This window comes from Doryrhamphus excisus, chromosome 7 (assembly GCF_030265055.1).
Source record: "Doryrhamphus excisus isolate RoL2022-K1 chromosome 7, RoL_Dexc_1.0, whole genome shotgun sequence".
Taxonomy (NCBI): domain Eukaryota; kingdom Metazoa; phylum Chordata; class Actinopteri; order Syngnathiformes; family Syngnathidae; genus Doryrhamphus; species Doryrhamphus excisus.
In genome coordinates this window covers 14670115-14687683 of record NC_080472.1, presented here as the reverse complement: position 1 = coordinate 14687683, position 17569 = coordinate 14670115, and the positions used below count along the sequence as shown (strand labels likewise).

The window sequence follows — 17569 nt, the reverse complement described above, 5'->3', positions numbered from 1 at the left end:
ACGATGAAAATTTCAGACCCCTCCATGATTTCTAAGTGGGAGAAATAGCAAAATAGCAGGGTGTTCAAATACTTATTTTCTTCACTGTATGCTCACGACAATGAAAGAACAAAAAGTATAGTCTCTGCAAAGACTTTACTGTATATATGACGGTATTACATTGGTGTCATTGGTGACAGGAAGTTCAACATGGTACCATGGTACCTTCAGAACTTTCTGAGGTCTGAAAAAAATAGGAGTTATGGTCTGTAGCATCACATCCAAGATGAGAAGCGCCTTGTAAAAAGAAAAAAAAATCTGAGGCTAAAGGTGATGGATTGGCCAAGCATGTCTCCAGACCTAATCCCTACTGAGCATCTGTGGGGCATCCACAAACGGAAGGTGGAGCTCCATGATGTTGTGATGGAGGAGTGGAAGAGCGATTCCAGAGGCAACCTGTAACGCTCTAGTGATCTCTACACCCACGAGAGTTAAGGGAGTGTTGAAAAATAATGGTAGCCACACAAAATAGTGACACTTTGGACACAATTTGGACATCTTCACTAAGGGGAATACTCACTTTTGTTGCCAGCAGTTTAGACATTAATGGATGTGTGTGGAGTTATTTGGAGATTTTACAGCTAAAATGAAAGGAAAGGTATACAAACTGTGGTGAGACCAGCCATGTTCGTTGGTCTAGACCAGGGGTGGGCAAACTACGGCCCGGGGGCCACATCCGGCCCGCCAATTCTTTCCAAAGTATTTCATTTAAACTCAACATACAACCTGGCATCACGGCTTGAGCCAACCTTTTGATGGTGGAAGTAGCTGTTTTATCAATTTTGTTATTTGATGTGGTCTGTCGTTTACAAAATTCATTCATTCATTCATTTTCTACCGCTTATCCTCACTGGGCTCCAAAATGATTGTTTGTCTATATGTGCCCTGTGATTGGCTAGCGACCAGTCCAGTGTGTACCCCGCCTCTCGCCCGAAGACAGCTGTTTACAAAATGCTTCTAAAAAAAGGGACACAAACACATAATAATAAAAATAATAATGATAAAATAATTCATTCATTCATTCATTTTCTACCGCTTTTTCCTCACGAGGGTCGCGGGGGATGCTGGAGCCTATCCCAGCTGTCTATGGGCAAGAGGCGGGGTACACCCTGGACTGGTGGCCAGCCAATCACAGGGCACATATAGACAAACAACCATTCACACTCACATTCATACCTATGGACAATTTGGAGTCGCCAATTAACCTAGCATGTTTTTGGAATGTGGGAGGAAACCGGAGTACCCGGAGAAAACCCACGCATGCACGGGGAGAACATGCAAACTCCACACAGAGATGGCCGAGGGTGGAATTGAACCCTGGTCGCCTCGCTGTGAGGTCTGCGCGCTAACATAATAATAATAAATGTAAATTTATAACGCACTTTACATCAAATAAATGATCTCAAAGTGCATATATAGCAGATTGCATGACACTTTTACGTGTAAAAATGGACTGTTACGTGTAAAATACTATAGAATCTGCCCCCCCCCCCCCCTTGTCAATTTTGTTAAATCAATGTGGCCCGCGAGTCAAAAAGTTTGCCCACCCCTGGTCTAGACAGTGTCACTGAGGAAAAGACAGGAAGTAGAACTGGAGGTAGCAGAGATGAGGATGCTGAGGTTCTCATTGGGAGTGACCGGGGTGGATAGGATCAGGAATGAGTACATCAGAGGGACATTACATGTTAGAGGCCTTGGAGATAAAGTCAGAGAGGCCAGACTGAGATGGTTGGGACATGTCCAGAGGAGAGATAGTGAATATATTGGTAGAAGGATGCTGCCAGGTAGGAGGCGTAGAGGAAGACCAAAGAGGTTTATGGATGTAGTGAAGGAGGACATGTGGGTAGTTGGTGTGAGAGAGACAGATGCAGAAGACAGAGTTAGATGGAGGAGATTAATTTGCTGTGGTGACCCCTGAAGGGAAAAGCCAAAAGAGAAAGAAGAAGAAGTAAATGTACATTATTATAAAAGCTATACACTGATGACTTCATATCATATCAAAGTGTCATTTTCCAGTGTTGTCCCATGAAAAGATATCATCAAATATTTACAGAGTTGTTTCCCTTTGGTGAGGTACCATACAACTATATCATTAATCCAATTTGTTCAAACACAACAAATATAGAGAATATGTACAGTACTGTTTATTTAAGTCTGATGATAACAGATTTCTTCCTTGTTAGTCAAATGTGCAACAGCAAGGAAAACGTAGGATGTTTTCTTAGATGTTTCTGCACAGAACGCAATTTAACTTTAAATGTAATCAAATGTGAACAAAGCCTGTGGCGCTATCCTGCCAGAGTCGACTTCTCTGTCTAATTCTCTAAAGTCAGTGTGTGTGTGTGGGGGGGGGGGGGGGGGGGGGGGGGGGAATGAAGAATGTGCCAAAGTATAAATTTCTAAAATCTACGTGCATTTCCGTGTGATCATGAGATCAAGCAGGAGAGGAGTTTTGAAGCTCGCATTGCCAGTGGCTATGAATCTTCTGGAGCAAAAGAGAAACAGAGGCGGAAAATAGGAAAAAGAAGAGGCTTCATCAAGCTTTTCGATAACAGATTTAATAGATTTTAAAATATATACAGTATATGTAAGCCTATTATAATTGGCTTTTAAAGCAATAACATGCCACAGGGGATGTGAGAATAATAGATGTGGTTTTATTACATAGTATACAAAATACTTGAGTCATAAGATGCGTGCTTTGGTCTGGATAATCAGAGTGCAGAATTGCATGCAAACATAACAGATGGGACCCTGGGGGTGTCCTCCAGGCAGAAGGATCCCAAGGCCACCAGGGACAACGACGAGTGCAACATGAAGGAAATGGAAGTTTGTTTGAAAAAGGCTTGCCTGCAGATTTAATACATGCTCATATAACAAATGGTAAGGAGTACAAAACTGGATATTCCACTATAAATAAATGACATGATGCATTCTCCAATAAATTATCATTGGAAATTACCATCTGATTTTGACCTTGTCATACTTGGCTTGCTGGTGCACACACACACGGGGGGGTCAGGCTCAGTCGAGTGCAAGGGATTGAATGCAGGGGACGCTGTGTTGAGATTTCAAGTTCCATCACAAACGTGCAAAATGTGAAAATACTCCAATTCAAACAAAGGCTTATGTTCAACACACACAAAATCTGGATTAGCCATGAATGAATGACTATGAAAGCAGTGTATTCCTTCCAGATGGGATGCAAATAAGTCATTAACGTGACCAAAGAGGATGTGAGGTCTGGTGAACGAGCTTCAAGTGTGAGACATGTTAAAAGCCCTTTGGGTGCAAGTGACAAAGACTTTTATCCTTCACGTCGACATGAAAGGAGTGTCTGCATTTACCATGTTCTCCAAATGATACAAACAGAAAAGGGCTGTGTATGATATACTGTATATCTTTGACTGATGTAGCAGGGTTATGAAATATGTAACAATAAAAGCAAATTGGATTTGAGTACTTGTCAGCAAAAAGTGCCATAGGTTTGCTGCCAGTAAACAGGATGCTGTATAAATCAAAGCCGGCAGTGAACAGAAAGAGAGGGAAGTATGATGCATTGTTATGAATGAAATTGTAACTAAGAACTAAAATGAAATAAGCATTAAAGCAGTCGTGTCCAAACTTTTCCCAAAGGGGCCACATCAAGAAAAAGAGAATCCAGGGGGGGACTGTTATGTTAAGTGTAATGTTACCCCAGGATGCAAGGACATGGTAGATGTAGTAATCAATAAAGGATTTTATTTAACAAAGGAGGAGCTCACGCAGAGCGGCACGACTTACAAAAATACAAAGGAACAAAATAACAAAGGATTCCTAGTGCCAATGTAAAAAGTCACCATGGAAGGTGGGGAAATGGGGACATGCTAAGCAGAGGACAAAAATGAGTACCAGAGCTAGGAATAATGCTTACAGAGATATACCGGGATGCGAACACAAGGAAAAGGCTGGTGTGTAACGTAGTTCAAAACGTGTGAAGACATGGAAACACAACAAAAGCAAAATATTATTTTTCAACCCAACTGCCCGCTCCCAAAGACATATTCATATGTCTTTTAATTTTTTTTTTTGCACTCATGGCAAAAAGAGGTGATGCCGCAACTCCACAATAGAAGAGAGCATGTTTTGTGCAGTTTTAAGCTGGAAAAACAGCCACAAGGTGGCAGAAGTGCATTTTATAAGAACTCGGCCGGCAACTTTCCCACAGTAATACCCTGCATAGCAACCAGGAAGTGAAAAAGTGTTGATGAAATTACGCATTGAGGGGAAATCCATTCACACGTATGCAAATGCGCATACACACAAGTTCCAAATGTGAATATTGGTTTATAATTGTTAATAAATTGTTATTTTCATGTAGAACAACCATTTTTGTGTTGTTTTGTATGTTGTGGCAAAGCTGTTGATATTTTGGCTAAATGTATATGGTTAAAATTGTGTCCAATACTTGTATGTATCTTTCTCCAAAAAAAGAAATCCTCCATTTTTTTTAGTTGGGAACTGATATTTTCCTGAAAACATGTTCTACTTCTGATTACTAAAGAACAGAAAAAGGTAGAAACAAATCTACCCTTTTTTGGGATATATCATCTCTATATAGCCCAAGAACACAATATTCTGTGTGCCTTGAAAAATCTGTCAAAAATCATTAAAAATGGCCGGTACCAAATGGGACGGTTTTTGAAAAATGGCTGGGATTTAATGAGTTAATTGGCCTCCAGGCTGCACTTTCATCCATTTTTCCTCATATAATTATGACGTTATTCTTGTAAACTTGGGATTTTTTTTTCTTGTTAGATTGTAACTTTTTTCTCTTAAGATTTTGACATTATTTTTGCAAAAGTACTGTAGATTTTTCTATTTTTGCTGTTGTTTTTTTTTTTTGTTGTTGCTGATTTCTTGTTATATCTTATTTTTAGAATGTGTCACAAACACCTATAGGCCACAAATGGCCCCCGGGCCGTATTTTGGACCGAGATGTTCAAAGTGCCATTGACATTGACACATTTTTCTCACACTCATCATCCGTCAATTACTCTCTTTTACCCTTCTTCACATATTTCCCTTTCTTTTGCCACAACCTTTCCCCCACCTTTTCCGTAAGTGACCTGCCTACAAAGAAGTGCGCGGTGCCTCACAATGAAGTGGGCTTCTTTCACATGTTAATGTTTTTACTCGCGGCTGAGTGAACAGAACAAGGCAAGGGAACAGAGCTCCTCAGAAAGACCCGATTGTGACCACAACACACACAAACACACACACACAGACACTCATGCATCTGGCAGTAGTGTCTCCAGTAACAGTGAAGCAATACTAACTGGCGCCAGCTTGTTGAACATGAGAGGCGAGCAGAATGATGAGTCCAAGCGAGAAAGCAATGACAGAAGCGGGGAGCAAGCGCGTCGAATATAAGACTACAAATTGGACTGATGGAGGCAGGTAGGGAAAGGAAGGCGAGGCGTGTAAGAAAAACATTGTCACTGTTAGACAAATGGACTGTGTGTGCCTGAGAGTTGATTGGAAAGATTCGACTGAGGGAAGAAAACAATCTGCAAAACGACAATACAAATCTGTTGGTGCTGGCAGAAGAGATTAAAAGCAAGACGAATAAAACCCATTGTAGAAATGGGGGTGTCAGCACTTACTAGTTAATACCATTAATACTGTATGTGTTAAACAAACTGCATTAATATTAACTTCTTATTGTATCACTACGTCTGTGGATATTAAAATCATGTTAAAGTCATCTCGACACCCCTCGGACTGGCTGAGTGACATCCACATAACCATTGTTTGCACATTAACTTGTGACTTTGGCCAGAGACTTAAGAGAAATGATAATAAAGGATGTTGAACCTATTGCAGGCATCGTTTTCTTTGACATACATTGGTTTGAGGCACAGGGCGATGGCACAATTTGTGGTTGACCTTTGACCTCATTCTAAAGAATCACTTCAGAATTCTATACCGGACTATTTTTGCGATGATCAGCCCATATGTTCTTGAGCTATTATAAGCTTTTGAGCACAAACTAATAATCACTGTGTCTCTAAGCCCAATAGTGTTTATTTGGCGTTTATGTACGGGATGAAAGGATAAAAATAGGTTTGGCTAGGTTTGGCTTGGACTGAGATTACATTTATACTTTTAAAGGATTATCTTTGTATTGCAAATTAAACAAAGGACCCTTCTCATATGTATGTGACAAAAGGTTAAGTTCCAACTGTATGTAATTGATTCACAACGTCAAATGTGGCGGCTGTCTCAATAAATCCATGTAGGGTTAATATGTTTATTGCTCTTCACTGAGCCCAATGATGACCCGTTCAAGCTGATCACTGCTCTGGATTGTCCTTTACCAGTAAGAGGCCATAATCTCTCTCTCTCTCTCTCTCCGGGTCTACTATTATTATTAGTCTGCCTCTGACCACTCTTGTTTCTGCACAGCTTAGTGCACTGAGGCTCCATGCTGAGTTAGCTGCTGTCATCAAAGCATATGGTCTCGGGCAGATCAAGGCTCTCCTATGGGAGCTGTTGACATATATAGTAATTCCGACAAATCAAGAGATGACATATACCCTGTGCTTGTCACTGTTGGTTGTTTTTGAAATGTTGTAGCAAGGGATTGTTTTCACCTAAAATGTCATGCCTTTTTTATTCACTCAAACTCGGTTGGAGAAATGACCGGACAAGCAGGTCATTAGCATTAAAGCTTCAGACACACAAAGTAAACAGTCTAAATAAACTACTGCCGAACCTCTGAGAATCTGAGATTTGAAATGGTTGAAAAAGTACTATACATATAGTATGCTAATATGGGAAATTGGATAGCTTAACACCAATTTGGCTTCCGTCTGATGATATTATTGATTGATTATCATAAAATGTGTATTTATTGTCAAAAGAATTTGTACATACCTGCGTAAGACCAGTCTATATCGTCTGGGAGTTTCTTGAAGCCACGGACCAAAGGTTCAACTGTCACAACTGTACAGGAGAGAAACAAAAAGATTCTTATTACTTGAGCTTTTATACCCGTTCATTTCATAAATTTGCTTGAGACAAGGTAAGACAGGACCAAATGGTACACATTTATGAATCTATGGCATACTATTGACTCAAATGTAAGATAAATAAACTGCCTTGGCACTTAGTGTTAGCTTCGCTAGGTGCTACCATGCTAATTGTTAGTATGTTAGCATGCTGGCTTTTTTACTCCTGTTTCAGGGGTAAAATATATACACATATACATGGCACAATTTGCTTTAGGACAGTCTTGGTACTTTTGATGCTACTAAGCTAACTGTTAGCATTTTAGCTCATTCGCTCAGTTTGAAAAGCTAATACAGACATGGCATGATGCAGGGACATTGTAGGACAGCTTTGGCACTTTCGCAATACAGCGCCATCCTGTTGGGTGCTAGCATGCTAATAGTTACCATGTTAGCATTTTTGCTAAATTCCTCATGTCTACATTCTAACACTGGCATTGCTCGCCGACATGGCAGAGCAGACACCGGGCCCATGGTTCACGGGTGGCATACCCATCAAAATTTCCATGGGAATTTCCTAGTTTGTGATTGTCATTCCTCCAAAGTAAGAAGGTTAGTCATGACATGCCACTGATGGAGGAGGAGGGGTCATCATCATTCCGATGGCAAAGTAAGACAAACACTGAAGCTTGAATTATTCAGGAAAGTAACATGAATAAATTAAAAATAAGGTGAATAAAACAACACATCATCTTTTTTTGTCTTTCCTACGTGCACAATTCTTCTCAAAAGCCCTCAGTTGAGACAAATGTAGGTCACATATCATATATGAAGTCAGCATAATCCTATTGTTTACAGCAACAGGATAAAAAGATGCGTAAACAGCATGCCCTTACAACTGTGAAATCACGTCTGAGCTGCTTGTTAATACAGTTTTTAAAACACCCGTGCCGCAAACAAGGTCCTTCTGTGTCATCTGTAAAATCATCTGCAACGATGCATATTCAAAAGACCTCAATACAGCCGCAGCCACAGGGGGGGTTTGATGTTGCACACCACAGTTGTTTTTACTCACTTATTTGCTACTTTTACCTGAAGACAACAACGCTGGAAGCTGAAGCAGTAGTATATTCAAAATGACAATTGATTTTTTTGTGGACTGTTCAGCTTGTTTGTTGAAATGCATCGACTGGAGAATGGATGCAAAGCTGTGCTGTGTGTCCCTTTTGAATTAAAACCCCATCAGAGGTTAAAACTGAAACAACAGGTAATAATTGGCTTCATTGGTGTGTATGTGTATGTGTGTGTGAATGAATACATTACATGAAACACCAGTGTGATGTTAATGAGGCAATTACTGATGCTATGAGCCGGGAGCTGCTTTTTTTATTCTCCTTTTTGTGCCTTTATTCGCTTCACTCTGTGTTATTCCTCCTTGTTAAAGTGGAAACGAGTCAAGTTTTACTATGAAATTTGGTACACATCAGACTTCAATTATATATTTACATCTTTATCAACTTATAAGGAGGTGAGAAATTGTTCAATTCAATTAGTTTTACTTTGAAATGGGTATTGTATTTCATTCTTTACTTCCTAGCACTCGGATTCAACCAATTCAACCAATATTGGTGGAATCATACTTTCCAAGCTTATTAAACCAGCAACCACACAGTCCAACATGCAAATGAGAACGTGCTGATTCCAAAGCGAGAAAAATTACATCACTGTTTGTCGTCTTCAACAATATCTGGAAAGATATTTCAATCAATTGGAGATAGAGGCTTAGTGCCTCCTGCAGTTGGGGAACCTTAAAGCTTCTAATAAAACAAAAAAAACACCATCTTGTGCAGAAAAACAGCATCAAATGAAAGGATGTTTCTGGATGATGTCCGTGAAGTTAGTAAAAAACTTATTGGATTTATTCTCCTTTTACATACTTTATTTTGAAATTAAGCCCATCCATCTATCCATTTTCTATGCCGCTCACGTATCCTCACTTGGGTCGCAGGTAAGCTGGAGCCTATCCCAGCTGAGCGAGAGGCAGGGTACACCCAGGACTGGATTCGTAGCTGCAGCACTCGATGCCCTGCAGATAGTGCCATCAAAGCGAATGCCGAACTGCAAATAGGCAAGGACCCAGTATATCATCTTTAATAGGATTAATTGATAAAATACAAAGGAAGGAAATCAGCCTGCTTTGCACTAATTACCGCACATTACGTTTCTTACGGAATCCTACTAAATTCCCATGAGATCAGGCTCTATGAAGACGCTGCAAGAAGGATTGTTGATCATTTTGGGATAAGTGAGCCTCTCTCAGCAGAAATCTAATGAATAGCACAGTGCTGGATTACAGCACTCCTGGGGTCTGATTTAGCCTGAATCGCTCCAATGACGGAATTGTCCATCGGCTTCCATTAAAGCAGCACAAACTGGTTTAGACTTGTCCCATTAAAAGCAGAACCTCATCCAGACTAGCTTTCCAATACATTTCTTTTTGCTTTTTAGCATCCAGACACATAATATGGACCGGAATTAACACACACCGAGTGGCATTCCTGCCATTGAACATTTGCTATAGGCGACAACTGTGAAGAAAGACATGACCTCTGTGTAGCACGTAACACCTTTTCACTCAGGGGTCAGACAAACTAATCCAAGGGCCACATGTCCAAGGGGCCCACCTCAAACATTGTTAAAGGCATTCAGCTGTGTTCAGTGTCAGTTGGTAATATATGTGTTGTAGTCCAATCCTCTCTCTTGACATGTTGGTGTATCTCTTCGGATTGATGAAAACATGAAGAAACATGAAAAAAATTAAATGTAAGAAACATTTATTTACTTTTTGTCTCAAATCCTCAGTGAATTTATCAATGTCAAAATACTTAAACTGGGAGAATTTAGTGAAAATTACAGTTTTTCCACCTTTAATCGTCTCAAAAATCGATGAGGCGCCTTATGTGTGTTCCAAAACCTGTACAAATGTTGGTAAGTGCTCCACTTGATTGACTGTCAGACCTTTTCCCGCAGATACAGGGACACAATATGTACATTGGCAGCGATAAACCAATCAGAGAACATAATGCAATACGTCAAAAAAATTCAGTAAGCATCTTTGTGCACTGAAGATGAGAACATTTAGTTGTCACTGTGGTCCAAAACGCAGATATTTACTGTCCCATCTCGTCATTCCCCTCCCAGTATAGTACAGCAACAGAAGAAGCCAGTTAATGAGATCAGGCTTTAAGTGGAAGACAGTGGAGGTTTAAACAAACCGTGCATTGTTCGACAAGGCCCAGGCGGCATTAAAAGCTGCAATTTAAAACCTAAGAAGACAAGCCTATCACTGGGATCAGTGTGTGTGGGTCCATGGACGTATGTGTGTGTGTGTGTGTGTGTGTGTGTGTGTGTGTGTGCACACATGTACAGCTGTTCCACTGTATTAGTACCTCACACAGGGGCCCCCAAACTCTCACGCTCAATTCTTTACACACACACACACACACGCAAAAAGACATAGTGTAATGTAAGACCCTGTTATGTCCAGACATATGGGGTATCACACGTTCTCCTTCTGTCATTTGGCTGCACAACAATCTCATTAAACCAAAGCTCTTTTATATTGTAACTCCGCATAACTCTGCAAGTTCAACATGCATACATAGAATAAAGTTAGCGTCAGTCTGCTGCAAGCTAAAAAAAAAAGATATTAGCGTGTAATTATGGTTTAATGTGTACCATACACTTCCTGCGCTTGTGCTTACTGTAATCTCCACCATCATGAAAAATCAATAGCACACTGTTACTGTACACAGAACTACAAAATAAATAACAGGTAGGAAGAAAATACGCCGACAGCCTGCCACAGTGCATGATGAAAGCCCATAAATGCCTTTTCTACTCAATTTCATCTACTATTTGAAGAAGAATGAGTCATACTTTTAAGTTTCAAGATTGTCATGGTGCCGTGAATGAAGAAAGAACACACATTGAAATGTAAACACTGACACACATTACTCTGCAAAGCAAGAGACATAGTACAAGCAAATGTTCACCCGATTCAGGAGCAACAGAGTTCGCTTCCACAAACATTTTACAGTGGTACATCGGTTTTTATTATTCATTCGTTCCAAGAGATCAAACGAAAACAAGACATCCAAAAATATTCTTCTTTATCAAATTGATTGCACTCTCAACTTTCAAATTTAGCAGCCATGCACTGAGAATGCACAGCGGGTAAACAGCACATATTTTGGGACTAATCTATTACCTGCAATATTGTACAAAAACCCATGAAAGTGTACAAAACCACACAAAAATGTACCAAAGGTTTGTGGCAAAAAGAGAATCATACAACAAACTGTAGCGTAGAAAAAACAAGGTTGACCTGTACATACAGTCCCAGCCCAAAAGGTGTCCACATTTTTTTGCTTGAATTGGTAAATCCCTGCGACTGGCTGGCGACCCGTCCAGGGTCTACCCTGCCTTTCGCTCAAAAGTCAGCTGGCTCCAGTATACACTTGTGATCCCAGTGAGGACAAGCGGCAGAAAATGGATGGATAGAATTGCTAAATTGCAAGACAGTAGATCCCCGTTCACAGCCCTGAAAATTCACATATTTTTGGTCATTTTTCCTTTTTTGTTTGTTTTTTTTTTCCATAGAAAACAAATCGGTTGGTAAAAATTGAGAAATACAGCTGGAGCTGAATAGAATCTAATAATTACAACACATTTAACATCTCTGTGTTGTCCGGGTTCCTCCCACATTCCAAAAACATGCTAGGTTAATTGGCGACTCCAAATTGTCTATAGATATGAATGTGAGTGTGAATGGTTGTTTGTCTATATGTGCCCTGTAATTGGCTGGCGACCAGTCCAGGGTGTACCCCACCTCTCGCCCGAAGACAGCTGGGATAGGCCCCAGCATACCACCACGACCCTAGTGAGGCATAGAAAATGGACATTTACTGCAAATTCTGATCTGAAATAGGAGAACGTCATCACCCCAGCTAGTAGGAGGGTTTGAACCCACACTGCATTGGAATATTGCAAACCAAAATTAGTTATTACACATTTTTTAAAAATGAGTATCAGGAATTACCATGTATTAGCTCATCATTTGGATGCTAAATGATAATAAGGTAAGCTCTCTAGCTTACATTTAAAAATGGACAGTAGATTTTCTGCAAATTTAGCCTCAGAAAGCGAATAGAAATGTAGTTTGTCCACAAAACACTTGCAATTTCACCCGCTCACTTCCAGCTGGTGTTAAAGTCAAGGTGTAAAGGGATGAATGAGCCTCCTTCCTCTTTATTCTACCCCGCAGCTACGATATTTTTGATGCGTTGTGAGTGTGTAATGGTACTATGTGGTCTGTTCAGCTGGTCTTAAAATCTCTGCTTCAGGGTAAAAAATAAAAAAAAAAGTCAAACCAGGCAAAACGGGTCATCTCTTAAGGGATTGGTATTGCTACACTTTTATCCATGTAGCTGATGAGCTCAAAATACATCATAAAAGAGAATCTACGCGAATGATACATACTGTGTGAACATTGGAGGAGGCCATGTGTGTATTCATTGCACACTGTGATGTCAGAGCACGCAGGCGGAGTGTTCTGGTCCATCCACTGTGGACATATGAGTGCACATGTTCACCTCACTTGTGTGGCTCACTAATCTGCCTGCCTAGTCTGAGCAGTGAGATGAACCAATCCCATCTGCTTGGCACAAACTGAGAAAAAACTGTATGCGTATGTGCGATTAGTAATCCTGCATCCGTTCAGTGGAGCGGCCCTGCATCCTAATACAGCCTCCTTTGGCAATGGATTTGATGCCGTCTGAAAGCTATGTGTGCTTCATTATGGAGAGCTGCATTTAAAGTCCAATAGTGGTTCATTTGTAGAAGAAAAAAAAATGTAGTATTTATTAGTGGAAAATACGTATATGTTCATCGAAGAGTCAAGTGAATTCAGTCTGAATGAGTGGAGTTTCCATGACAACATTAGGACAACAAAAAAGCCACCAATGGCTCGTGGAAAACCCTGACTTCCTGTCGGCTTCCTGATCCGACTCTCTCCATCGCCATGGATACAAAACAACCTCCCCTCCCTGGTTGTCTTTCAGCGGTGAGGTCACGCCCCCCCCCCCATTCCTCACTTGTTTGGCAGACAGCAGACACACAGCTCACTATCACCGCTAGTTTCTAGCCCAAACTCTTTTGCCACTGTACCAAAAAACAAAATAGTCAACAAAGATGGTGTCATTTTGCATTACAAATCCATTTGAAGCATGTTTAGAGTGCATGTTTAAGATCGCTGTGGATGGTAGACTTTCCCAAGTCCTCACTTGCAGATTTATGTTCGCCTGTTTTAAGGTGGGTGTTGGGTTGGTTATAAATTTGGAAGCCTTAATTGACTTTCGATTTGTCACAGTCCCCAGATCCCCAATTCAACCAACTGGTTTTATGCCCCACTTTGAAGACTGAAGTATTGTCGCCTTCTGTTGCCCACCAGGACACTTGCATAAGCGACAAAATGCAACCTATAAAGACTTCTAAAGTGGGTTTTCATCTGAATTTAAATACTATTTTACATAGAAACCCTAAAATATTCAATTGATTTCAGACTGAATGACCACACCAAAGCAAGAGATATAAGTAGTAAAGAAGCAATAGTAGCATTTCTTTTTATTCAAAGTGAACTGGCTGCCTTGTAAAGAAAAACTGCATCTCTGTCTTTGCCACAATCGACATTATTGTGTGCACCAGACGTTTTCAAAGTGTGTCACAATGATCCTCCCCTCAGAGAACATAATACGGTTGGGGCCTCCCCTACTCCTCAAATTTTCTGCAGCATATTTTGCAGAGTTTCCAGCTGACTCCGGTATCTGTTTGCACTTTCACAGGAGGAACTAAAAATCAATTCATTTTGCCTTACACAAAAGAGAAATTAACTTATAAGGTGTGATTCATTATTCTCACGTTTCTGTGACTCCCAAGACATCTTCCAGCCTACCTCACATTTGGAAAACTCCCGTCGTTGTATCATCAACTTCCCCATTATCACTGAGCAGCGTGAAACAACATCAGCGACATAACTACCGTCTAATTACAGTTAAAGGGGACCTATTATGCTCATTTTTGACCCTTTGTATTGAGTTGTGGACTCCTATAGAGCAGCTACACACAATAACCCGCACTGAAACTTTTTGGATTTTGCAGAATCTGCACCTACTCCAGCTGTATTTCCTTTGATTTGTGCTTCCTGACACAATGGTCTGTTTTAATCTATTCCCCTCTCTGCTGTGATTGTTCAAACGCCCATATTGCTTCCAAACTATGAACCATATAAGGAAGTCGCCCCTCTCTGACATCACAAAGGGGCAGTTTTACCACGCCTTCTGAAACCGAGCGTTTTGAGCCATCCCACACTTCTTACAGGGCTCACTTCCAAACGTTCAAACCTCATTATCTGAAACTTTGGCATTATTTAATACAAGAAAACAACATTCTAACTACATTTATAGGTCAGAAAAGTGGGAAAAAGCATAATAGGTCCCCTTTAAAACATGTGCAAGTAAGCTTCAAAACTAAAGTATGACAGAAAGAAAACAGAAGAATCAAAATCCCCATATCCTTTATTATTGCCCATTCTCCTTAATTCTGTACAGCTGAAAGTCACAAGTAAATGTCAAAGCAATGGTTTGTTTTGCTTTCGATTATGCCGTTAACTGTTTTTGTCAACATCAGTCAGCCGGTCTGTGGACGGTCAAGTTATGCAGCCCTACTACAATATAACCAGGGACAATTGTTAGGTTTAATCGGTTTCACACTTAACAGATGCATGTGCATTGCTGTCAACTTTCAAAGTAAGAACAACAAATGAAAATAGAGGGACAGATTTATACGTGCAAACGATCCTCGGAATACATTGTTTCACAGTTATCTGCATGTTACAATAAATTCCTGAAAAAACATAGTTATGGTCCGTAAACACAAGACCCGCACTAGTTTCAATCAATGGTCTCTCGAATACCATCATAAAGGGTCAAGATCATATTGTAAAAACTGTACAGTACTGCAAAAACAAAACAGGCAAACCACGGCACAAAGTCTGCAAACAAATAGTCAGGACTCATGTCACTCACGTGAGACGGTCACCGGAAATCACAAAACTCTAACACTACAGCACACATAACTGCCACGTTGCAACGATCCTTTGAAAGCAACAGTAATAACTTCACAGTGTAGTGGTCTTCTTATTAGAGATGCAAAAATGGCTAGGGCTTTGGCTAGTACTGGTTGATTTCATTCTTGTATTGAGAGTTAATTTAGTTATAAGACCAACTCGACTTACATCACAGTCCAAGAACACAACTCCTAATTGATTTTTTGACCTGTCAGTTCTCACCTACTGCATCATTGAGAGTAGCCGCTGAGAATCCCTTTGACTGTGCTTCCTGCTTCTAAGCCGAGCTTTGTACCATCAAAAAAGACAAGCAGCTGTCCTCATTGGGCAGGCTGGCTTTAAAATAAACCCACTATACATGGTAAGAGGAGACTGCTAGTGGATTAAAGGAAAACTTATGAATAAGTGGAATGGTAAGGCCAATCCAAAAATGGCAAAGAGGGATGTTGGGAGACAGAAGGAGGGAAGTTAAAGTACCACAGTAGAAAGTAGTTAATTATTGAATGTAACATCTGTGGTTTGTCTCAGTGCCAACGCATCGGTTAGTGCAATACGTTAACCCACTTACGACGCTGAGAATACATTAATGAGAGAGAAATACGGTCATACTTTGTGTTCCACTCTCAGGATTTAAACTACTATACTCTATATAAGAAAATTATCAAAACCACTAAAAACCAGACAGTTAAGAAGGCTTTGGGAAATCTTTCTAACAAGATTTATTTCCCCTCACGGAAGGTTTTTATTTGGCTGGTTTACAGAGCTTGACTCCGTAAATGCAGGAGGGGGGTTGGTAAAGTTAGTGGAGCCATAATCTCATTTTAAGCAGGGAGTTTTAAAGGTAGATGAGCAGAAAATTACAGCCCTATCTCAAAATGGTTAGCTTTTGATTTGAAAGGAAGAAATGTATTGATTTACTGTGTACTATATAAGCAATGCAATCAGCAAATCTGAAATGGAATCAACAATCCAAAGGTGACATCAACAGAAACCAACACCCCCCCATGGCATGGCAATTCATCAATACTGTAATCAATAACCTGGGTGACCGGTCGGTGGTGTACTGTGTCATCCTTACAAGATCAGCCGTTTTTAAATGAGCATAACTTACACATTGGAAGCAGACTTTCTCCATACAATAATTTATGATTCAGACTGTGTCATCAGTCCTCTGTATATATTATTCATGCCTTGACTTAGTCAGGGCCAGCAATTACACCATCAGGCGTCCTATGATGCCACCGGATGCTGATGTCGTCTCTCAGTCAGCTGCGAGACCAGATGGTATCTCAACATATGATCATTAGCTAGGTCTCGCAATGTGGTGGCATGCTCTCAGAATATATTGCAGGGGGGGTGTGGGATATTTACAGTGACATACTTGGAGATGCCAACTACCAAAACACACTTTGTACAAGTTGCTTCACACACACACAAACACCAACGCGCAATTGCTGGCACTGCGCCTTGTGAGCTGCTAAATGATCAATAGCATGCAGGCTGTATTTGTGTGAATCCATCTAACCAATTGTCACGCCCTAGCAGCCAATCAATAGCACAATGCAATACGTTGGTGCTCTGACTGTGTGAGGAAGAGGCTGAAACGCCAAACTCAAAAAACTTTAAAGAGGTGCCTTAGGTTATGTAAAAGTGACTTTTTAATGACTGACCGTAATATATGACCCTAGAGCAGGGGTGGGCAAACTACGGACCGGGGGCCACATCCGGCCCGCCAAGTGTTTGAATACGGCCCGCCTGTTTTTTCCATAGTATTTCATTTAAAATTAACATACAACCTGACATCATGGATGAGCAAACTTTTTGATGGTTTAAGTAACTTTTTTTTTTATTTTATCAATTTCATTATTTGATGTGGTCTGTTGTTTACAAAGTGTTCCTGAAAAAAGGGACACAAGTACATATAGCAGATTGCATGACACTTTTACAGATACAATCCTTCTAAGTGGACTGTTATGTGTAAAATATAGTCTGGCCCCCCATCAATTTTGTTAAAGCAAAAAGTTTTGCCCACCCCTGCCCTAGAGCCTGTTTATCAGCGCCAAATGTGAGAAAATGTATTATCCCCCTCAAATTAGTCTGTTTATACGCCCGCTACTTAAACGGGGACAGTTTTGTAGAAAAGCAGGTTTTGCTACACATCATAAAGTAAAGCCTGGAGATCTGTGAACTATCTGACAATCAGCTACAGACATTGGCGCCGTGGGAAATTTAAAATGCACTGAACTGCAAAATATGCTCTTTCAGAATAGCACATGGACTGACAAGCAGCAGGTGTGATCACAACTGAGAGAATACATTACATTACAATAAATGTAAAGCATACGCCTCGGTG

The 17569-nt window shown here is 40.4% G+C and overlaps 1 protein-coding gene across 4 annotated transcripts in view; it reads right to left on the bottom strand.

Moving 5' to 3' along the window:
* The window catches only part of ptprz1b (protein tyrosine phosphatase receptor type Z1b), a 39810-nt gene that overhangs the window by 19849 nt on the left and 2392 nt on the right, over nucleotides 1-17569 (bottom strand). For all 4 annotated transcript variants that reach the window (XM_058078703.1, XM_058078701.1, XM_058078704.1 and 1 more), the window contains exon 2: nucleotides 6958-7026. In XM_058078703.1, coding sequence (XP_057934686.1) covers nucleotides 6958-7026 — 69 coding nt within the window. The remainder of the gene's footprint in view (nucleotides 1-6957; nucleotides 7027-17569) is intronic.